Genomic DNA, 25,008 nt, shown 5'->3' on the forward strand with positions numbered 1-25,008 from the left:
CTGACCATCACACCCATATGTGGTTCTTCCCTAAACTGTTGCCACAAAGTTGGAAGCACAAAATTGTATCGAATGTCTGCTGTAGCATTACAGTTTCCTTTCACTGGAACTAACAAGCCCAAACCTGTTCCAGCATGACAGTGACCCTGTGCACAAAGCGAGCTCCATGAAGACATGGTGTGTTAAGGTTGGAGTGGAAGAACTCGAGTGTCCTGCACAGAGCCCTGACCTCAACCCCACTGAACACCTTTGGGATGAACTGGAACACCGACTGCACCCCAGACCTCCTCACCAACATCAGTGCCTGATCTCACTAATGCTCTTGTGGCTGAATGAGCACAAATCCTCACAGCCATGTTTCAAAATCTAGTGGAAAGCCTTCTCAGAAGAGTGGAGCTTATTATAACAGCAAAGGGGGAATAAATCTGGAATGGGATGTTCAAGAAGCACATGGGGATGTGATGCTCAGGTGTCCACAAACTTTTGGCCATATAGTATAGAAAGGTAAATGTCACAATAATATACAATATATTACATACAATAATACATAGATTAATGAACAAGTGAGAATTGGGAAATTTGCAATGTTATTTCCTAAAAGCTGCCATTAAGCATTTGTGCATGATTACTTTCAACTGTGAATAAATACGTTTGTTTTATTCTCTACTATCATTTATTATTTTAGACCATTATTATATAGGTGAATTCACATATATTGGAACACTTTTTATATTTCCACCTTTCTTACTATTAATAAACAAATCCCCAACACATGATACATGATACAAGTGTTGGCCTACCTAAATGTAAAGGAAAAATTTTACAATGCATTATATTTTGAAGAAGCATGGCTTACCCTTTTGTTGAAACTGACTGAAAATTTTATGTTTTAAAGACGTTTTGTAACTTGGGACACATTTTCGTTGGTTTCGTTTCATCCTCAGTGGCACGTTTAAAGCATGTATAGCATCAATACATCATGGTATCAATAATTTTTAATGGCATCAATAAATCAAATTTCATACCAAGACTTTTCCAAATTCATCATTATAATATTTTTATCTTGTATGAATACAGTGGCCTAAGTAAAATTGGCTACATATTAAGATGTTGGCCTGAGTAACATTCTATAACTCATTTCTTACAGTTATGCAATAATAACAAGGTTTAGAAAACAATATTCAATAATTTTCACATTTATAAGTAATTTTTTTTCTAAAATTCAGTATGATCAGATTTATAAAAAAAAACCCACAAAAATCAATAAAAAGTATATAATTGTGTATAATTTATTTCTTGCAGTATCAGCATAACACAGGATTTAGAAATAAAACAAACATCAATATCAATCTCTAATAATTATCTGAACACAGTACATTAAAAACCTTGGCATACTCAGCAGTAGGTCTAAGTAACACTCTCAATTTCCCAGTCTGCCTTACTCCCCTTTCTTAAGATGCTTCATAAAAAACACCATTTAATGCATATAAAATACATCAATACAGAATTAAACCATAGCTGTGAAATGTTTCATGCATCCATATTATCATTATAAACATCTGTACATAGTTGTTTTGAAATAAATAAGTGTGTAGATGTAAAAGTATTAACAGAATATGACTTTGGATAAGTCCATTGCTGTAAATCCTTGAGAGTATGAGGACAAAATATCAGTGAGCTGTAAAATCTGTAATCAGATTTATTCTTCTTTCTTTTCTTGATTAGAACCATACTATATTCAGATAATCTGTATGAGTATGAGATCTTTTGCTAAATGATTACATCACTACATTATGATAATACTGTTTATTGAGTGTTAGAATGATCTCACATACAGTCACATACAGTGTTTGCTGTTTGATCATTTCATGTGAGTGAATAATCACGATCCAAAGCAGAGTCATATAGACATGTATTTTAAATGTGTGCGTTTTTTAAAGTACATATCAGCTTCATAGAAAAGATCAGACATCAAGTGCGTATCAAAAAGCAAACTGGAGCTGATATTCATCTTTTGTTCCTTACCGTGTCATTGAGGGTTTATATAGGCTAAAACTCAGTGTTGAAATCATCTAAAGAAGAAAAAAAAATCAACAAATCTGCTCTGGACCCTGAAACTGGAGCTGTTTCTTTTTTTCTTTTTTTTCAGAGAGATAGTTTCATCCGTGACTTCGGTCAAAGCTCCAGCTTCTGAACAATGCAAGAGCTTTACACCTTATCAGCTCAGGCTGGCTTTGTGGCTTTGGCCAAACTCGAGCATGTTAAATGCTCTTTGAAAGTGCTTCAGGGTGTTAGTTCCTGTTTTTGAGAAACTGTATATAGTGGGCCAAAGCAGAGCGCAGTGAAGAACTTCTCCAAACTGAAGAGCAGACTGAAAAGAGACATGACCTTCCCCAGGATCCTGCTGCTTTTATTCCTTCCACTTCTTGGCATTGGTAAGTATGAACTGCTAAAATAATTCTTTTTCTTTTTCTCTTGTTGCCTGTTGCTTTATGGCTGTTGGGGAAAAAACACGAGACAAAGTTATATCTAGTGGCAGAGAAGATACATCAGCAAAACCGTGTCAGCATTTCTATGCACATATTTTAATAAACATGTATAATAAGATGCTGTAGATTTACAACATAAGCCACCATAGCTGTACAAAAAATGAACTATTACAACATTATAACATATTATTTGGACTCTATAGCAATGGTCTTAGAGTTTTTACCCTCTAGCAGGCTCAAAGTGACGATGTGACGTGTATCATTTATGCATTAGTTATCGCTTTTTTTTTTTTTTTAGAAATACATGAACATTAAATCCAGCCAAAGCATAAATTATTCTACAATTAAAATGACATTGAAATAAAGTTATATTTTTCAAGCTGAATATATTTTACACTTCAGATTATTCTTACTTTATTAAACCTAAAGGATTTGACCTGTGAGATATTACATCAGTGTTGTTTTACTGCATTACCCATGATAAAACACCAAAACCTGCACATAATACAATAAATAATTTTTACTAATATTATTAATTTTATCACATGATTTAATCACATTATTGATTGCTTTTTTTCCTTTTTTTTAAAAACACATCATTAGTAGTTCCTCCTTTTTAGACAGCTACATTGTCTTCCATTTTCTCTTTCTTTTTTTTTTAAATTTACTTTAGACCTTTACAGACCTTCCTAATGATGGAGGAGATGTGTGTAGTAAATTATTTGTGACTTTTCTCTCTTAAAAAAAATCACAATGCACTTTTATGTCAAACATTCATCTTATATCTTTTGGAACAACTTTGATATTCCTAACAACACCACAGAGTTCATTCATTCACCGTAAGGAACTGCTTTATCCTGGTAAGGTGAATTCCTGATAAGGCCATTCACACCTAGGGGCAATCAAGCATAGCCAATCCACCCACCAGCGTGTTTTTAGACAGATGGAGGAAACCAGAGAACTCGAAGGGAATCCACACGAACACTCAGACATGCAAAACTCCATAGAGAGTATCCCAAGCTCAGGGTCGAACCATATAAACCCTGGAGCTGTGAGGTGGCTACAATACCCACAGCACCATTGTTCCGCCTCGTATCACAGAGTTGTGTGTGATAAATCAATTATTTAAAGATTGAAATTTCATTTCATTTTTTTTTTACAGCCAAAGCAGGGATGCTCAGTCCAGAAGCAGTGCAGGTTACTAATGTCCTTAAGGTGAGACAGCTTTTCACAGTAACCATAACTCACATGCACACACACTGGAGACATTCATGAACACAGAATACAATATTCTGTAGGTTTTATGAAGTTAAAATATGGTGGAAGATGTCTGTGTTGTAGCACTTTACTGCAAAATAACTTGCTGCTGTTGCAAATGATGCCCTCTGAGCTGAGAGTGATAATGTAGGTGTGCTCCTGACCTAAGATCAGGAAAAAACAAAGAAAACACTCTCTCAACTCAAAATTCTAACTCGGGAACTCAGGTAGGACTCCTCAACTCCAAGTTCAGCAAGTGAAGCATTCACATTAAATCTGTTACATTGATTTATAGCATAAATCAAGCATTCACTTGTTAAATCTTGTCCACACAGTTCATTGTTTTAAGATGGTAAATATACCAATGCAAAGCTAAAGAAGCAAATGACTACATGACTACATTTAGGGAAAGTGAAACATTGTCTACTTTAATATATTATCAGTGGCAGTTATTTATTAGAGCTGGGACTAAGAATAAATTGAATTTAATTCCAGCCTGATTTTGCTATAAACACCACTCGTTAACCCTGATCCTGATGTGATCGTTGTAACGTTCAATCCAAACTCAGAGATCTGCACTTGCGTTTGTTCAGTTTAAGGTTTCATTCTTTCACACTAGTGAGGCTGTCACAGCTTTCAGATCCTCCAACTCCGCACACGTGTACCTAAAATACACCAACCATAACACATTTATCAAGATGTACACTAATCTCACTTCTGCTTTAGCTTTTCAGGCTCTAATTCTATTTTTAGATTTGAAAAAAATATTTATAATAATCTAAAATAATACTGTAAGAGTTTTACACTCCTTCTGAAAATGGAGTGATCAGTGCATGAATTTTTCTAATGAATAATTACATTTATTTTTATTTGTTTGGTAAAAGAATGCAAAAATCATGCACTTAATATGCTTAATAATTTCCTCAATTACCATGACTAATATGATGATCCATTTTAGGATGATGAAGCCTGCCAAGACTGTATCCAAATCATAGACATCCTGAAACACTTGCTATTGGATGAAGAGTTCCAGGTAGGAACATATTTTTGGTGTCGGAACCAATTTCTATTAAAGTGCTATTTGAACGTTTCTAATATTTATTTATTTCAAGGCAAAAAACAATTCACATTTAAATGTTTAAGAGTCCATGATATATTTTTAGTCACCTGAATTCCCAGCTAGTGTTGGCTCTGTTCAGTGAGTCAGGTCATTTGACTCAGCTCACCAATAAGACTTCACAAATGACTCACTGCCATTTTTTAAAAGCAATATTATGACCATTGTTTGCTCTTCTTTGCTTAACTGTGGTTTATTGTTTCATGAATGTTGTGCTACCTTCTAATTAACAAAACATCACTTTGCAGTGCATTTTATTAAATAATCATTAAAATAAGCAATTACAAGTTTATTACAGTGCGCTGACATAAAGTAAGGGATGACAATAATATTAATGTTAATAAGCCAGCTGTTTCAGAAGATTCATTTCCATTTATCCTGACATGTCTTACCTTTCACGCTAACAAACGGCTCAGACGTTGAAAAGAAAAATGTTTTCATGGAAGCAAATTGGTTAAACTACATTACAAGCGTGACAACAGTGAATACATCTACGATGTCAAAGAGTCGACTACAAAGAGTCGATTGAGTCAACTCTTTTAGGTGAACAGCATATATATACACACACACACACACACACACACACACACACACAATAATATAAATAAATGAAAAACAATCTTGAAGCATTTACATTTACAATAAGATCATATTTCCTCATAGTGATTTAGATTCAATTTCCAGTTTCTGTGATGAACTACTGCTAATATTCAGTGTCTGTGCACATATACAATTATAGACTTATTAATATTCGTATGCATCAAACTACTACAGCTTAATACAATTTATTTATTTGTTTGCTTGTTTGTTGGTACTAAATTCAATTTCAGCATTTGTTAAATGTGATCACACATGTATGAGAACATAATATAAGCTCTGTGTCTATAAACACATTTTTACTTTCATTCCGCAGAATCAGGTTCAGGTGAGAATTTTATTTTATTAATAAAATGAAGTGACAAAACTGATCTGATCACGTCAACAACGTAGGCATGTGCCGGTATACGATACATCACAATATTTATCAGGCATGATATTGTCACGAACACACAAAATATTCATTATTCAATGTTCCATTTAAAGGAAGGAGACCTATGTTGGTAGAGATCTACACTGGTAGAGGTCTTTTCAGGATAATTATTTTGGTGAACAGGAAAGAAGGATTGTACGGATCCATCACAAAATTCCATAATTCTTTTCACCAAACAAGACTTCTGATAAAAATTTGTAAAAAAATCTGACTTCTTAAAATGTTGTGCAATGCAGTCAGGGACAGGTAAACGTTGTCATTTTTTGATGCAATATCTATGATAGGAGTGAAGTGATGAAAGTTTAATATTGGCACATGCCTACAATAGTGGGATAAAGACATTGTGCATGATCGTGACTTCCTTTCTCCTTCATGTTTGCTTGCATGACTCTAGTGAGGTTCAGAAGAGGTCAAGAACAAGTAGAAAAAGAAATGATTAATTATTAAAAAGCAGAGGAAATTAAGCTGAGAAACTTTGGCAATGTTTGTGTTGCCTTGTGATTTATCTCCCTCTTATCGCTTTCTCTCTTTGACACACAATAAATCAAGAAATAGAAAATAAATAAATGAAGCACTGAGAAGAGAAATGGTCGCTGTGTTGGTTCTTGGCCTCTCTGTATTATTGTATGTGTTAGATCAGGTGGATGGTACTTGGGCTGAACTATTTTGCCTTTTGTCGATATTTTATTCGTTAATCTGCATTTTGTTTCTCTCAGACAAAGCTGAAGAGCACTCTGGAGAAGGTGTGTGACTCGCTGCCTGCGCAGATTACGCAGCTGTGCCACAATGAGGTGGACAAAAACCTTCCTCTTGTCTTCACCTTCCTCACCGAACTGATGGTGAGTCAGTTATCCTGCATCGGTGAACCGCTGAGAGTTTACATTCAGGCAGCAATAACACGCCAATTTCTGAGGCCCTTAATCATTAACATACTGATCCTGTGACCCCAAATTTCTTCCAGGTTAGAACTGAAGAAAAATTCATTTTACTGTACACGTGTGTTTACGAAGTAGAGACGGAAAGAATAATTGATTGTAAGATCAAGATGCACCATGATTCTCTTGTGAAAGATTACTGGCATTGATTTTTTAAGCATTGATTCATTAAACATCATAAGCCCTGTTTGGTCTGGGTTAGGTTTCCATGTGGAGGTGGCGGGGTGGATAAAGGCTGTCTGAGGGGCTGAAGCCTCCCTGCACATAGGGGAACGATACAGGGCACTGCATCACATCTCCTCCACTGGAAGGGCACCCAAGAGGGCAGATTATAACAATTTATCTACCTAGGGGGAGGGTACTTTATCACATTTTCTCCACTGTAAGAGCACATCATAAATAGATATCGTTATATTTAGTCATTTTAACCCACACATTAAAAGAAAATACTTCCAGAAATCCCCAAAAGATAGATGCTTTGCTAGAGTCCATTAAAATTTAAATTTTTAGCGGAAATCTTAAAATTTTAGAGGAAAAGAAAATCAATCAAAAGAAAAAGCACAACTGTGCAGGCTGATTAAATTAGAGATTTAATTACAGCTACAGGTGGATGGTATAAAGGATTTCTGTAAATAAATTCATCAACCCAAAATGTGAGCACTATATCATGTATGGCACAAACAACCAGGTTTCTGGGGAAAAAAGCTGTTAGAAAATTCTGCAATCCCTTGTTAATGTATAATATTCCAGACACATGAGTTTTATTACTGAGGAAAATGAACAGTACCAAATAATTTGGATAAAAGCATTTCATTTTTTTTCATCCAGAGCCTATCCTGGTAACACAGGGTATGAGGTGGGAATACACTGGGATGGGAGACCAGTCCATCGTACATACACATTCACACACTTATTTACACAATTTAGTGTGGCAAATTCATGTAAGGTGGGAGAAAACCAGAGAACCCGGAAGAAACCCACACAGACAGTAAGCCGAGCTCAGGATCAAACCCTGGAGCTGTGAGGCAGCAATTTTCAGCTTTTAATTGCTTTAAAGTTTTAATATTGAAACGCATTCTGTTTTTTTTTTTATTTTATTTTATTATGCTCAATGATTTTTTTTCTTGTTTTTTTTTTTTTAAATTTTTATTATATATTGAACTAATTTCTTTAATTTGACATTTCTTACGCTACCAAATTTAATCATCCACATCATAATCATCCACGCAGCTGTTTTCACACCGGATTCAAAGATTGGACAAATATTACATGGTTTTCTATATGTTATCTACTTTATCTTTACTATATAAAGTGTAACAGTAAAACATTATAGCATGCACATTAGAAACAGTGCACTTTATACTATACTACATTAAAAAAAACTTATACATCATTTTTAAAAAATGCCATAAATGACATGAAATTATCCAACGACATTTCCAACATCAACGGTCCTTTAGGCAAAACATTTAGGGAGCCTGTTATAATAGTCTTATGTTAGTTGACCAAAAGTAGAACATGGATCTTAATCAAATATGGATAATCTTTTTTAACCTTTAAATATGTACATCTTTTTTAATAATAGAAGAAAATGTTATGTTTTATAACATATGTGGTACTTACCTACTTGGAAAAAAAAATCATAATTTGCATTTGCAAACTGAAATTAAATCAAATTGTGATGTTCCTAAAGATTCCAACCTGTAAAACATACAATAGCAAAGGCTGTGTTTCCATTTTCTCTGTCTTTCTGTAGAACCCTAGACAAGTGTGCACTTACTTTAACCTGTGTGAAGGCGAGCTCAAGCTGCAGATGGAGGACATTTTGATGAATTACATAGAGAAGATCATCACACCCTCTACTGTCATGGTAAACACACCAGACACGTGTACTCACGTGCATTCAGCTGAAGTCAGCTCAAGAGTCACTACCAGGAGCTGTCCTCATTCCAGATGTTATTCTATAGACTATATGTCCATCTTGGGAAGCAAACTGTACAGAGCAAGATGAACTAGAGTCTGTAATTGTGCACCTGCAAAGTCACTTGCATAGTAGAGCTGATAAACTGGCTGCTCAGTGCATGCTGGGTAATAATTCCAGACAGGTGAAACTGATTCATTAAGTATGCTCAATTAATATTTGGTTTCTGGCGACCTCTAGTGGTGAGACACAGGATTGTCGGCTGAGGCTGTGACGAACATTGTGTAGTTTTTTTTTCATCCAGACCATGTAGCTTTGGAGATGCATATACTCATAATACACTCTCATAATACACTCATGCAATTTCAAGTTATCTCTAAACAAGTGGCACTTAGTTCACTCCTGTGTATGTTCTCGTCCCTAAACGCTGTTTAGCACAGTGATAAAGAATGATAAAGAAACATCTTACAGAACAGTTTTTGATTTACTTGCTTTGTTGCTTTGTAAATGATCATATTCCTCTTGTTGTGCATACACACACACACACACACACACACAAATCACAATATAGCTGGAGGCCTCGTTCCCATGCAGCGTTTGCACATATGCTTTGAATGTGCTGGACTGTCTCCTACCCACAGCACAGACAGAGGTGAGATCAGCACACACACACACACACACACACAGTTCACTTGTGATTATATGAGTAATATGTGATTACAGGTGAAAAATATGTGAAGCTGCATTTCAAATTTATGCCACGTTATGCACATGTGAACTCAGTAAACACGTGAAAATGTATTAGTCATGTGGAAAATCACATGTAGAAATAAATGAATCATCTAAAAAAATCACATTTGAAAATAAATGAATCAACTGGAAAAAAAAATCAGGCATGAAAATAAATGAATCATGAGGGGAAAAAATTTACACATGAAAATAAATTAATAAGTGCATAATAATACTTAAAACTAAATGAATCATATGAAAAAATCATGTGAAAATAAATGAATCATCTGGAAAAATCATGCGAAAATAAATGAATTGTCTGGAAAAAAAAAATCACACATGAAAATAAATGAAATGAAATTCTCCATTTGGAAGAAATCAAAACAGAGAATCAAATCTACATGAGTATTTACACTTTTACTTAAGGAATAAGGAATTTTTGTTGTATGAGTACATTTGTACAAGTACAGTGTGTGTGTGTGTGTGTGTGTTTTGTCCATGTCAGAGTTTTGTGATCGGTGTGTTGGATGAAGTGTGTTCCCTCCTCCCCTTCCTCTTAAGAAGTCAGTGCTCACAGCTGGTTCAGAGATCAGTGAAAATGCTGCTTGAGGTGCTCCTGAACGCAGCATCGCCCAACTCCATCTGCTCTGTGTTCTGTCGCAGCTCAGCTCGACCCAGTAACAGTCAGTTGTCCTGTCTTTCTCCTGTTCCCTTTCATCTGTATTGCTCTCTTTCTCTCTTACACTGTTTTGCTCTTCTGTCCATCTCTCTGTGTTTCTTTGTCATTCATCTTCTTTACTGACATGCATGTCTCTCTCTTTCCTCGCAGTGGTGTCTCCTCTCTCGGACTGTGACTCGTGTCTGACTCTGGTCGTCCTGTCTCGTCTCCATTTGGGCTCGAACGCCACTCAGCCTCAGGTTACCTCCTTCCTGCGCTCCGTGTGCCAGTCGCACCCTGGCATCCTACCCAAGGTTAAAGTCTCATCTTTTCACTTCTGATCGATTGCCTTAGAACTCTGACCTCTTCACCTAGGGTTCCTTCATACAGTCTTGATTTAAAACTTTAGGTCCACTTTGCAAATGACCAAATCTGATTTGTTTTTTAGTAGCTTTTGTATTAATTTTGGTCACTGTAGTAACAATGCAGGCATGTAGTAGGCATGTGAGGCAGGGGAAAGTTAAACATCACCACCATGCAGACCCAGGAGCCACGTGAAAATCTGCAACTTAAACTTTGGCTAAATCCCAAATGGCTTTCTAAACACTATATATATATACTCACTATATAGCGTATAATATGGCAGTGTAGGTGGTGAGCACTATGTGCCAAATTAGAACATCAAGGATTTGGTCATGGTTCTAAATGAATTCAGTGCAGGCAACAGCAACAAAAACTGAACAGACTGCCAAACACGTTTGCTACTGTTGTCACCAGGAGTACTACAATTTGGTGATGTCTTGCCCTGACCAGGCTTCATGCTGGCTTTACTTATCTTGGTGCAAATTTCTGACTTCTCTGTCCACCAGGAGCCAAGGGAGCAAAATAACATGCTCTCTCTCCTGTAAATCACAGCGACACTAATCAATCATGAGCATCTATGAGCTCATGTATGTGGAAGAGGGCAGCTAGCGCCCTGTGATGCTGCATGAGCAGCAGTTCAAAACGATGTGGTTGTCTTCACCTGTCTTAGAGGAATCATGTGTTAGCCTTCACTCTGCCCAGCTGGTAGTTAATGTATGATATTACCCTAGGAATTAGCAGGTGACCAAATTGGGGAGAAAAATGGGGATAAACAGACTGATCTAACTGGTTAAACTGGACCTGACCTCTTCATGTACAAACTCTCCATTTCTTTGAGAGAATTTTGGGAAGAGTTTCAGTTTAATTAAAATCTCCAGACCTCACGTCACCTCGTGTCACTTCTGCCGAAACATTCTGCTCATGAGTTGTGTCTGTTCTTTATTTGTCTTCTGCAGTGTGAGAGTTTTACTCAGCGCTATGGTGAGAAACTCCAGGGGATTCTGGGTAAAGAGGCAGTGGCTTTGGATGTGTGTGAGGTACGAACATTAACTGCACAGTAACAGAGACAACCGTCTGAATGCTGTAATGGCTTTATGAGCCACCAGAGGGCGCCAAAGTACTACTACTACTGCTACTACTACTACTACTACTACTGCTAATAATAATAATAATAATAATGATAATATATAATGTCTTTCTGAGGCCCAACAGTCTGTCACAAAGATATTTAATTCATTAAAATTTTAATTATTTAAATTTTTTTAATGTTTGGACTATATTGTACACACAGAGTCAGAATGTTGAGTATGATCCATTGCTGTACATGGTGTGTTTAGAGAGCTGATCTGTGTATGGGGATTAAGAGGACGGAGAAGGGAGACATTGGTGACCCCTGCACACTGGGGCCGAGCTACACCTGCCGAGATCTACAAACTGCTCACACCTGTGGGGTGAGTTGTGTATGAGGATGAGTGTGTGTGTGTGTGTGTGTGTGAGTGTGTCAGAGAGTGAGTGAGTGAGATTTAAGTAAGAGAGTGAGACAATTAAGGTAAGAATGTTCAATTCCCATACTGAAATCAGTTGAATAAGTTCCTGGTATGAGACTTTGTATTTTTAGTTTAATTAACTATTAATTAATAGCTTAATTTATTATTAATTAATTTAACATTTGAAATAATGTTGATTATCTTACTGTTATTATAACAATGGCTTCTCTGGGAATGAGATTTCAGTTTTCCTTTTATATGTATTAAACTTTATATGTATTAAACAGCATGATGTACCCCAGATTTAACTCTAAAGATCCAGTTTGTAATGTTTAATAATGTTCATAGCCTTATATTAATCATGTAATTCCAGCAACCCCTCAGAAAAACTGTAATTTATTAAAGGTCATTGCCATGTAATATATGAAACAAAATGGAACAAAATAGAGAATTTAGCCAATAGTTTACCTTTTTCTGTGCTCATTTTCTGGCCTGGATATTAGCTTTACACCCTGACACCCAGACTTTTCCTGGTTTGAACAGACTGGATCATTTGGGGATAAGGAGAAAGACTACTTGTCAGTGTTTATGTTGCCATTGCAGTTCACCTCACAGACAGCAGAGGGCGCCAAAAACAAACTGCGCCTTAAATCTGTGTTATAAACCCAGACCTTAGAGTGCATAGTTTGCCCTGTTCCACCTACTGAAGGGTAAATGAGCCTGAATGATGTCTAGGACAGGATTTACTAAAATAACAGGGTTATTGTTCAGTAATGTAAAGAATATTTGTGTGATAATTTCCTCTCAGGTTGTCTCTTTCTGCCGGATGAACGTGTGGAAGTAGAAGTAAGTAAATATTTCACACATGATCACAGCCTATAAACAGCAACTCACATATTTATGTTTCTGTATACTGAGGGTAATGATAAATCAGTGTTGTGGTATAACATGAGGAAATCTGAAATAGTTATAGTGTTTGCTAGCATTATGTTCTACCAGTGTGACCATGGTGGTGTTTCTGTTGAGTGGGTTCCCTACTGAGCTTTAGGAAAATAATCATCAGGAGGGTAATTACAAGCCTGTTACCAGTTAATTATTTTCTGAAAACAGCATTTCTCCAAGGGGTTATTCCTCTTATACCACAGAAATTTGGCAACCCTAACAATTTTTTAAGACACATATTTTTATCCATTCATAGTGACATTTAATGTTGTGGAATGTCCACAAAACCACTTTGTTCTTGTTATCACGTAATATCAGCTATAAACAGTCGTTCCTTCACTTGCCTTTATTTCTCTTTTATAGCAGCTATAATCAGTAGTTCCCTCACCAGCACTTGTTTCTCTACTTTTCTCTCTATTGAATTTAATAAGACAAAAAAAAAAGCTTGTCATGTTTCCAAGATACCAGTAACCCCTCCCCCCTACCTCCACACACACGCCAATCAATAACTTCTGACCAATCAGAACCGAGAAATAAATGGCACTATGGTATAACGTTGTTTTTTTTTAGCTACACAAATGGGAACTACTTATTTTAACTCTAGCCAGCTAAAAAACAGCACTGAATACTGAAAAGTGTGATACAGTTATCATACTGTGAATTTATCATGTTTTTCGACACGCCCGTAATTAAAATCAGATATCAGCATAGTACAGGTACACTTCCTCCTGGTTCTGATTCTTATCAGTATATTATAGCACACAGATACTGTTCTGATTCTTATATTGTGTAATAAGTTTTGACTCTTTTTCTTACAAACAGGTCTGTTCTCTGTTGGATTTCAGCTTCACAGCCGCTTCTCATCACAACATCAGCCACACAGAATCTAAACATGCAGTCTAAAAGGATTTTACAGAACTGTCCATGTTTGCTTTTCTAATCTGGGCTACGAGGTGAACCTGAGCTCTGACCTGCTATTGTTTAGACAAATACGATAAAGTGATAAGATAAAATCAGCCATCGAGGCAGTTTATTCTGACTCTTCAGCCATTATTAATTTAATGCTCATGATGTGTTTTTTCTTTTGATTACTTTCACAACCAGCTTTTCTAAAAGTCAGCTGAACAAGATAAAATGATGGGCTTATGAACAAGCTGAGCCTTTTAAACTCTGGACACCACTGTTACATTCAGGTGTTTTTCTAGGTTAAGTCCTTTTTTTCTGCCTCTGTAATCTTGCAAGTATCAACAGTAATTTTTGTCTTTGTTTATATAAAATGATTGAAGACTTGATTGTCATGACTGCATTAATATTAAACTATGTAAAGAGTTTCTAGTGTGTGTGATGGGCTTCATCATTGTAAAATGGAAGAAGTTTGGAGCCATCTAGAGCTGGTCGTATGGCCAAACTCAGTAAACAGACTAGAAGGCTTTGGTCAGGGAGGTGATGGCCACTCTAACAGAGCAACAGAAGTCCTCTGCAGAGGTGGGAGAATCTGCTGGAAGGACAACCATCTGAGAAATACTCAGAAATAAATCAGGTCTTTATGGTAGAGTGGCTAGACAGAAGTCACTCCTGACTAAAAGCATATGGCAGGCACTTATTAGACTCTGAGAGCATGAGGAAAAGGATTGGCTGGTCTGATGAGACAAAAATTGAACTCCAAGAGCTACTGTATGACTGAAAAAACAGATATCGTTCATCAACTGGCCAATACCATCCCTATGATGAAGCATGGTGGTGGCAGCACAGATTCTCTCCATCTCTTCTGACTGAGCTTGAGAAGCAAAGCTTGTAGAGACTTACCCAAGAAATCTCGAAGCTGTGATTGCTGCTGAAGGTGCTTCTACAAGATACTGAATAAAGGGACTGAATAACTAAATGAGAGATTTTAGTTTTTGATATTAATAATTTGCAAAATCTTTTAAAAACATATTTTGACTTTGTCATTATGGATTATTTTGTTTAGATTAATGGCAAAAAAGTCAATTTAATCCATTTAAAATGAAATCCACTGCACAATAAAATGTGCAAAAGCTGAAGGGATTTGAATGCTTAATGAACCCACTGTATATTTTAATAATACAAAAGGAAAAGAAAAAGGCAGAGATGATAGATGTGGCTATAAAAGAAGCTTCAGAAATAGAAGGTACTGAGAAGAACTAGAATGTGAAAGATTAAAGCCAAAGTACAGCCAGGACAGGTACAGGAGTACTTGGGGTCATGAGCCACATGCAGGTAAAGAGGCTCAGAAATAAAAAAGAAATTAAGAAATGACATCAAGCTCAGTCCAAAAGTGCACAATCTACGTCATAACCTTAAACCATTAGCATCACATCCTTAGAGAAGCAGTGCAGAGGTCAGAAGTCTAGTACTACCAAATCTATTGTGTGAAGAATCTAAAGATGGTGAAACCAGTACGTATTCATATTAAACATTAAAAATATTACATATACAGTAAAGCACAGTTCTTGCACAAGCCTGAAATTTAAAGATGCAGATTTCCAGATCTAAAAAGGTACAGCAATTCCGAAGACATTTTGGAAAGTCTGTAAAGTAAGTTTGGAAAGTAAGTAAAGTGTCAATATTCTTTTCCAACTAACACAGACTTTAAGACACTACGTTTATAAATCTATTTTTGTTAGTCATTCATTCACCCATTTATCTTCAGTAAGCTCTTTATCCTGGTCGGGGTTGCACTGGATCCAGAGCCTATCCTGGGAACACTGAGCATGAGGTGGGAACCCGAGCCACCTACTGGCGTATTTTTGGGAGGTGGTAGGAAACTGGAGCACCCAAAGGAAACCCAAACAAACGTGTAACATGTGAAACTACACAAAACAGTGACAACCTGAGCTCAGGATCAAACAGGGAATCATAATGCAGCCTCCCTAATGCATTTCCCATGTTCTCCTTCTCATCGCTTACCTTCAGTAATTGCTTTATTCTGGTAGCGGTAGATCCAAAGCCTATCCTGGTCACACTCGGCAAAGGTAGGAGAATTCTCCCTGGACTGGATGCCAGTCCATCGCAGGGCACCACAAACACACATTCACACACTCATTCATAGTGGCAATTTAGCGTAGCCAATCCACCTGAACTCTGTAAAACTCTGCACAGACAGTAACCTGAGCTCAGGATCAAACCCAGGACCTTGGAGATGTGAGGCAACAATGCTACCACCACCATGTCACCTCTCTCCCTTCTCATGATGCTGTAAAAGCTTTATAAAGATTAATTAATACACATATAAATTATGTGAATATTATGTATACGTATAAAATATGTATGAAATGTTTATGCATATACACACATAAGTTACATCCAGTTACTTTAGTAATAAATGTACAGGCAATAAAAACAGGAAGTCCTTCAAGTGTTCTAGGAATGTGCTTAAGAGGAAACTGAACCTTTCTCGAAAAGCTTCCCTGGATGCTTTTGTGCAACTACGTCTGGGGCCAACAAACATGCCAGTATCACTGAGCTCAAATTTTTCCCTATTCTGATGTTTGATGTGAACATTAACTGAAGCTCTTGGCCTGTATCCTCATGATTTTATGCGTTGTGCTGCTGCCACATGATTGGATAATTGCGTAAATGACCAGGTGCACATGTACAAGTGTTCCTTATAAAGTGGTAGTACAGACATGATAATAATAATAATAATAATAATAATAATAATAATACTTCATTACAGCATCCTTGATCTTATCATATTACATTATATTTTATTATTTTATAATCTAAACAAGACATGCTGTGCAATGTCACGGATACTGGAAATTGAAAGTAATTCTTTCTTCTTCTGAGGCGACTTGACTAAAGTCAGAAGTTATACGCTTTCCTGCTTTCCTAACTATGGCCCTGACTATGAAGAGGTCAATTTCAGCTTCTTTATTTATGACTGCCATCTCTAATATCATATAGAAAATAACAATAATATTTCCTAAAATGTATAGAAATCAATGATTTCTATACATTTTTTAGATTAAAATCAAGCTTTAATGGGTCTGTTTTGTTAACCAAATGCATGGCTAAGATTCAGTAATGGTTGTGTCAGCAGACTGTTTATCAGGAATCAACAAGAGTCATAAAGCATCTAAATGTACACTAGGAAATGTGTTTAAATTCTGCCATGTGGAACAGCACAGCTACATGACTTTTAAAATAGAAGCCCTCAGCTGGGATTCTTTCTTCTCTTGTTACTTTGCCACTCTCTTTCACACCCTATAGATCGCAGTAAAACACCACCATATGACTGAAGGATGTGTTTATGAGAGGATCTTGGGTGTGAACAAGGAACTATAACAATTACTCTTGCTCACAGGGTACTGCACAGATCCAGTTTGTCAACAAAATAGATTAATTGGTCATTCCATGGAATTTCAGATAGGGTTGTTGCTGCATGTCTCAGATTTTGTTCAATCTTTTTTGTTGTTGGTGCTTGTGCCCTAAAACCAAAGTCGGTAATGTATTTTTGGCTGGATTCATCATCACACCATCACATTTTTTCAATCCCCTGAAAATATAATGTTTTCTAATAAAAGAAAAACCTTATCTGGGAAGTCATGTTTAGGATTTAATATTGCCAGAAATATTATTTCAAACTACATGAAGTTTGGCAGACATAAAGACAAACTTGTTTTCTATCTGCCTAAATGCTCAGATGTCACAGCAGGAGGCCAGTTTTTGTTACTGGGTCCTTAAAATGGGAAAAGTGCAAAATTTCCAAATGTGTGATATTAGGGGCTTATAGACCGCACTTTAATAGACACGAATGCTAAAGGCCACAGTTTCTGTTTAAACTACTACATTTCTTTGGTTTTGTGTCAATGTCTGAGGTCTGAACAACCAACAGAATTCAAGACATTGAGAAAATTAAAAAATTTGGGCTATTTTTTTTTACATGCCTAGATGGTGATGTTGACTATTTATCCAGATATGAGCCATATTTTTGCCTATTCAACTACACGTATATAAGGTAAACTATTTGACTGGATCTCAGACTTTAGCATATTACTTCAGGTAAGTTACTTGAATTAACTTTTTTCTGGGTACTAAACAAAAGAGCAAGTTCCAAAATTATCTTACTTTACTGGAAATGTAACTGAAAGTAAAAGTAAGCCCCAAGTAGTTCAAGCTCTGACATGAAATTTGAGACTTCCCTTGCAAAACAATAAAAACACTCACATTGGCACATACCAGCAGTATTCTTTCTAAATGTGTGAGAACAGTTCTAATATGTACATAGTCTATATAGTCTATATTGTATGTATGTTTTTTATAACTTATTTCTGAGATTAAATTGTGTTCTTTATAATTCAAATAAATGAAAGTGCCAACATTTAACACATTTAAATGTGCTGATTTAATTTATGTAGCACGTTTAAGTCATACATATTGTCCAATTTATGTAAATGGCTACAGTCACTTCTAGGCAAAACATGGGCTGATATCTTGTTACTTTTGAATGTGAAGACAACATGGAAGGACACTGCAATTTGGAACATAACATGACCATACTTTAAACATATTACGCACAATTCTTCATGATTCTACGACTGCGTCAATATCACCATCTGGGCATGTCAATATAGCACAAATTTGTAAACTTGTCTTGTAATTTTGTCAATATCTTGAATTCTATTGGTCATTCAGACCTTATATTTTGACACAAAAACCAATTAAATGTAGTAGTTTAAGCAGAAACTGTGACTTTTAGCGTCTGTGTCTATTAAAGTGGGATCTATAAGCCCCTAATATCACACACATTTCGAAATTTTTCACTTTTTCCCAATTTGAGGATCCCATAAGAAAAAAATGGCCTCCTGCTGTGACTGCAGCACATTTAGGCAGATAGAAAACAAGTTCGTCTTTATGTCTCCCAAATGTCATGTGGTCTGGAATAATATTTCTGGCAATATTAAAGCCTAAACATGGCTTCCCAGATAAGACTTCAAATTCTGAACTAATCTTATCTTATCTTATCCGGGTCTACATGTATTTCACATCTCCCAGCTTCCTGCTTTTTCAGTGTATTAAAAAAGCAAAACAATACAGTTTTGTACCATATAATAATTTCCTTTACAAAAATGTGCCATGGAAAAAAAGGTGGTGAAACAGTGCTCTATAGGTTATCTTTAACATTAGGGGTCCAAGCACAGGGCGAACAAAGATCAACAGGGGTGAGAGGACAGTAAATACAAACGTGTTAAATACAGAATGCAGTCTAATTTGGTGTGATATGTTCATAAATAACTAAATGGCTTATGACCTAAAGAAATCACTGATATGCTCAAAGAATGCAAACTGAGCAGGCTTTTATGTCAGCAGGTCAGATAGTCATGGCTAGAGTCAAATTCCAAAAATTCTGAGGCAGGATTTAATTTTTTTTCTGATGTCTACAGCTCTGAGCAGCTATCAGAAGATATTACTATTGGATCAGATCAAGCCATTTTTTTTTTTAGGTTTTTTTGAATCCATTGGTTTAAAGTTCGCCACGTGTAACTTCTAAAATAGAAGCCCTCAGCTGGAGTTCTCCCTTCCCTGGATTCCCTGCCACTCCTGCCACTGGGGACCACTCCACTCTTACAATATTTACCATTAGTTAGAATGTGCGTTGCTGCCTAGCCAATTATGTTAGCTATAATTAATTAGCTTACTTATTTAGTATACATTCATCTTGAGTAATAGTGGGGCAGCTAAGTGCAAAATCGTTCAGATGGTAATACAAGCATGAAATTTTGCATGTGGTTCACCTTTAGGCTGCTTATAAAGAAATTAATGTTGGCCAAACAAAAATCCAATATGGCTGCCGTTTTTTCAAGATGGCCACCAAATTATGGCTACTGGATGCTATTATCCTCATATAATCAAAACAAATTGTCCAAAATTAATATTTGAGGGGTCAATTCCTATGTTTGGAAAAATGGATTTTCTATTTTTGCAACATCTGGGTTTGTAGGATAGATTTATTCATCATCGTTTAAAAGGTTTAAGACATTTTATGTCTCAGTTGCCTAATGTTTTACTTGATGATTCAGTTTTCATGGTAAGTAGGCATCTGGATGCATCATTGTGTATTTATTGAACCTTAGGACCGGCACACACAACTACAAAGTGCAGTGCAGCTCAGGCCAAACCAATAGCATTTGCATCTTCCATGGCAATCGGTCTTACAACCGCATTTGGTCAGCTGTTGGCAACACTTTGCGATAGTTTGGAGAGTCTTCCATCAAACCTTGCCATGCTTTGTCCACCCCCAGTCACTAGGATTCAGGTACTGTGGCCTACATACAGTTGTCTGACTCCATACGCATCCTGCCTGGAAGGACTGTTTGCTTGTTTCACTTGTTGCTGTTCTTTTTCTTGCCCTTTCCAGCTTTGTATTGTTAAACATGAGTCTATAGCCTTGATAATATTTTGCCTTGCACCTCCTCAAAGTTGCTTCAATACCATCACCTTCGTCTAATCAGACAGGATCAAGCATGATTGGTAATTTTTTGCATTCACACTGTAGCCATCCTGTTCTATACTATATGAAATTGGTGGACATTTAAGATCATTTTTTGTCCAGGTGACAAAGACAGCACTTGTTCCAATCTGTTCACCCCTTGGATGAAGATTCTCCAATGTCAGCCATATTCAAGAATATATGGTAATGATCAATTAAAGGCCGAGGGTTTATCATTTTACCACCTTAATTGTAAGCACTTTCTTATATGGAATACAACTACATTCATGTATTAAATTGCCCTATATATAGCCTGATAGTTCATCCAGTGTCATTCAAGTTTCGTGCACACTATACACCATCCGGATGACTAAAGCCCCATCATCCTTGGATTGGCCCTCCTCGAATGGCACATCCTGTCAATGCAGGTGCAGACATCTAACTGATATGGGGCTAATTAAAACACTTAACTGTATTTCTTTACAGAAGCTGACACTGAGCTCCATGCTGAGTTTCACAGCAGTGATGTCACCAGTGTGCCCTGGTAGTGCATGACATTGACTTATAATTACCATTACAGGTTGATTTTCAAATGGCTAACATTATTCTTATATCAACTAACCCTTGATGAGTCCCTGTGAACGATTTCGCCAATATTTGCACTTAGCTGCCCCACTATAACTGCCAGGTCATGGGTCACAGTCGTCTAAATTCGGCTACTAGTTTGTTTATATTTTGGAAAACAGAAATGACTAAATTCATTAGAAACAGACTTCTGGTTTAGGCCACAGCCTAATACAGATATGATTATTTGGTGCACTAAACAGATACTGACAGTCCTAATACAAATATACAAGTTATCATCATTATTAGGGGTCCAAGCAAAGGCTGTGTGCAAAGTAGTGCTTGGACCCCTAATGATTTTTTCCATATATTTAATGATGCTTACTATTTTATGCAGGTTCCAGTTTTGGGAAACCTAAACTCCTGAAGTGTGTGCCAAAATCCTTTATGAGTTTAATCAGGTATTCAAAGCTGTACAGGTTCCTAAGCACTGGATTTCAAATGCAATATGTTTTGATTAATACAGGGAAAAAATATATTACATCAGTATGAATGTTGAAGGTTTAGTAATAGTGTGCAGTACACAGGCTGAGCTAACCATTTAGCCTGGATGATAAATCTGACTTGTGAAAATGACTAAATGTATTACAAAACATTAAATTGTTTTATATCTTATGTAACTTCCAATAATAACCTTGGGCAGGGATTTTTTTTTTTAACTGCAGAGCTCTGATAAGGACAAAATACCCGGTCAACAGGATTGACCTGCACGGCAGAAACTGAGTTCAGTGTCACTGTGATCTAGTTGTGAATTGTTTCCAGGATCACATGCTAAACTCTATATTGTGACACAGGACGAATCAAGTTTATATCTGGAAAACTTAAAATATAGCCATCTGTGTTCTGTTCAGATCCTCTAACATCTCATTATTTCCTTCACTGCATCAGCAACCCAGACTTGTTTCCTCCCATCACATTTAGAACCTTCAGTTCTTACTTAAAATGAGAATATTTGCAGATTTCACACAATCTAATCCCTTTGCTCAACATATATTTGGAAGCATGAATAAAATTAGGATGAAATTCAACTGGTAGCTAGTTTCCCACATTTCTTAGTGACACACAAAACTAAAGAAGCAAACTTCAGACACCATGTCTTGGCTGATACATTTGGGCTAAAGAGAATGTTGTGTAAGTTTTGCTCACTTGAATGAAGGGTGCCAATACTTCTAGCATTGTATGTTGCACTTGTTTTAGGTCAGTTGGTACAGTTCTTTTAAAAGACTCTGCCTCACTTGTGACCACTAAAGATATTAGATGTTACTCCATAACAGTAAGGAATAAAACACTTGAGGAAAATCATCAACTTTGGGGTGTTGTGATCCAATCTGCCACAAAGCAGAGTTACTGTTACCACCCCAAAGCTGAGTATTTACCTACAACAGAATGTCCCAGAGCGTTTTACACTTATATCACAACAATTTGCCAATGATTTCAAATGTTTACTCTTTACTTGTGGTTTCTGTAACATGACAAGCTGTATTTGACTTGTTAAATGTGTGTGTGTGTGTGTGTGTGTGAGAGAGAGAGAGAGAGAGAAAGGCTGGTGAAGGAATGGCTGCTTATAGCTGTTATAACTTAAGGTCAGGCTGCATCACACCACCCTGTCACTGATTAATTTCCTATAACAGCACACCACACAAAGCAAGCACTCAATTTTTTCAACAACTCTGTAAACAGTTTATCCGGTCACATTTGTGTATTCTAAATAAAGACAGTATATTTCATAACACTGCATACATTATTTTTCATAATCATTCATTTGGCACTTTTTTAGAGAAATGAACAGATACTATTTAAGTCTTGATGAAAAACCTGACACCACACCCATCACCTTTGATTAAAGGGATTAAAGATTAACGTTTTAGGCGTCTCCATTATTACTCAAAGACTTAGTGAGTCATTTAGTGAAATTTTCATTCCAGCCTGTCTGCTCTGAAATGTAAAATGTAAAATGTAAATGCTCTGGAAAGGAAACCACGTCTAAGTATGGTGCTGATTCACTTCTGGACATACATTGATTACATATTAAAGGGAAAATCAACATAAAGTGTATTAGTAATGTGTTAGTAATGGCCACCATAAGCCACCAGAACAGCTTCAATGCTCCTTGGCACAGATTCTACACGTCTCTCGAACTGTACTGGAGCAATGAACAAAAATTTCTTTCAAAATATTTTCTCTCAGTTGGTGTTTTGATAATGGTAATGGAGAGCGCTGTCTAACACTTCACTCCAAAACCTCCCATGTCTTTTTGTTTGACTTTAACAGATGCTCCCAAAAAAGCTTACAAAAAGCTACACAAAAGCTTAGCAAAAATTAATTCGATCTGTATCATAATGCCTGTCAAATGCAATACTTATACACACAGTGCTAAACTAGCATGCATATAACATGCTAAAATTATTATAGCTCATTAACCACATATGTTAAGGAGCAGTGATACTTTTTAGTAAAAACATTCGTGTGTCAAATACAAATATCACTATTAAGGGTGTAACTCAGTGCAACTATAGTATGTTTGTTTCTGTATCTAGATTCAGTTAAAGGGAAAATTATGTTTTATGTCACTGAAATACTGCGAGCTTATTCACAGATATTAAGGTAAATATACCATAGTTGTAGTGATAGCTGACACGAGACCATTGCTAACTAATATATCATATCTATGTTATTTACTAATTACAGGTAGATCTGTAAATTGTGCACACAGCAGAAGACACAATAGCTAAGACAATGCGTTAACCCCGTGACACAGCACCACTTTCAATACACTCCCCTGTTAATCAACATGGCCTTATACACCAGATGTTTTTTTCTGGCTACAAAGTCTATGAAATACAATATTTATGTTATAGTGTACTTCTTTCAACACAGTCCCAACCATACATGAGTCATTCTCAAAACATACTGACTGTCTGACCAGCAAAATGTTCAATTTTTGAATTGTTTTCATACTCGATTTTGAAATTCTTCTTGAATGAATGACCAATATTATTACTTTTTTCCAAAATGAAAAACAGGACCTTTTTGTCTGTAAAAATTAATTTACAGGAAGATTAAAAGTAGCAACTCCAATGACACATCAAATTATCCACACAAAAAAAAAAATTAACTTACAAGTAAATGAATAACTTACTGTGTGTGGAGGGAAACTACTGGTGCGGCTAAAATGGCTCCTCAGTGTTCTGAACTCTGACCTTTGAAGAACTAAACCACAATTTTGATTTCAAAACATTTTAGAACTGTTAACACCAATGATATGAAATGCAGGGTTAAAGATACTTATCTCTTTTTTTTTTATGTTAATTTATATATTTGATGGCCGTCATACTCTTCATGCTCTGCCTATGCCATTAAAATGAGGCAATAGCCTCTAAAGCAGTACAGCTGTCTTGTGGGACAAGCTATTTTTCCAGCACTTGTCAATTTCAAAGAAAATTTAAAATAAATAAATGTATGCATTAGTCAAATCATTCTTTATTGCTTAGAAAGTTAGACAGTGATGTCAGTTATGTTAGTTATGTTTTTAAAAATGTTAAACTATGTCATGACCAGTAATTTAAGGGACAGGTTCGTCAACATATTCTCGCATAACTCGCATGGTGGTATTTCAGCTTGTAGTCCTACTGTCGCAGTGAGCGCAATCATTGTTTAAAATACAAATTCAAAACTGCAGAAAAAGGTTGGACACTGTGCACACTTGCAACATTAACAAACACCCACTGGATTAACAAACTCTGTTCATCATACTCAGTAGCACATTTGCATGCTACATTCTACTAATATACCTCGTATGACTGGTGTCCTGTGAGACAAAGAGCGGCCACAGTGTGACCTGTGTGCCTCAGTGCTTCTGGTGTTATTTAGGTGCAAATACCGCTGGGGCAATTACTCATGAGGGTTTGCACCATAATTTAAAACCATGTACATTTATTAAATCAATTTGAATTTGAAATCAATGTCTGAAATTACCTTCTTTTTTTTTTTTTTTTACAAATTT

General features: G+C 36.2%; 1 protein-coding gene and 1 long non-coding RNA gene across 3 annotated transcripts; one reads left to right on the forward strand and one right to left on the reverse strand.

Moving 5' to 3' along the window:
• Positions 1-1,273: 1,273 nt before the first annotated feature.
• On the reverse strand, positions 1,274-9,000 carry LOC117599321 (uncharacterized). Its single transcript, XR_008304363.1, has 2 exons — positions 8,726-9,000; positions 1,274-2,496 (listed from the first exon to the last, which is right to left on the reverse strand). It is a non-coding gene; the product is annotated as an uncharacterized LOC117599321 (long non-coding RNA).
• sftpba (surfactant protein Ba) lies at positions 2,340-14,270 on the forward strand. Of its 2 annotated transcripts, XM_026942517.3 has the most exons (13): positions 2,340-2,435; positions 3,652-3,704; positions 4,705-4,779; positions 5,777-5,788; positions 6,610-6,732; positions 8,585-8,698; positions 9,321-9,401; positions 9,984-10,161; positions 10,308-10,450; positions 11,456-11,536; positions 11,837-11,950; positions 12,795-12,832; positions 13,751-14,270. In XM_026942517.3, exons 1-12 carry the CDS (start codon positions 2,384-2,386, stop codon positions 12,828-12,830), a joined length of 1,062 nt encoding a protein of 353 aa, XP_026798318.1. In that variant the 5' UTR covers positions 2,340-2,383; the 3' UTR covers positions 12,831-12,832; positions 13,751-14,270. The 2 variants fall into 2 exon arrangements, with proteins under 2 accessions (XP_026798318.1, XP_026798319.1); XM_026942518.3 differs by lacking the exon at positions 5,777-5,788.
• Positions 14,271-25,008: the final 10,738 nt, after the last annotated feature.

This window comes from Pangasianodon hypophthalmus, chromosome 17 (genome assembly GCF_027358585.1).
Source record: "Pangasianodon hypophthalmus isolate fPanHyp1 chromosome 17, fPanHyp1.pri, whole genome shotgun sequence".
Classification (NCBI taxonomy): Eukaryota; Metazoa; Chordata; class Actinopteri; order Siluriformes; family Pangasiidae; genus Pangasianodon; species Pangasianodon hypophthalmus.

Bases quoted from the DNA above. Each gene is read 5' to 3' on its own strand.
- sftpba (XM_026942517.3), top strand. From the start codon at position 2,384: ATGACCTTCCCCAGGATCCTGCTGCTTTTATTCCTTCCACTTCTTGGC. The intron at 10,162-10,307 runs GTCAGTTGTCCT...CTTTCCTCGCAG, and splicing joins CTCAGCTCGACCCAGTAACA to TGGTGTCTCCTCTCTCGGAC. The intron at 10,451-11,455 runs GTTAAAGTCTCA...TGTCTTCTGCAG, and splicing joins ACCCTGGCATCCTACCCAAG to TGTGAGAGTTTTACTCAGCG.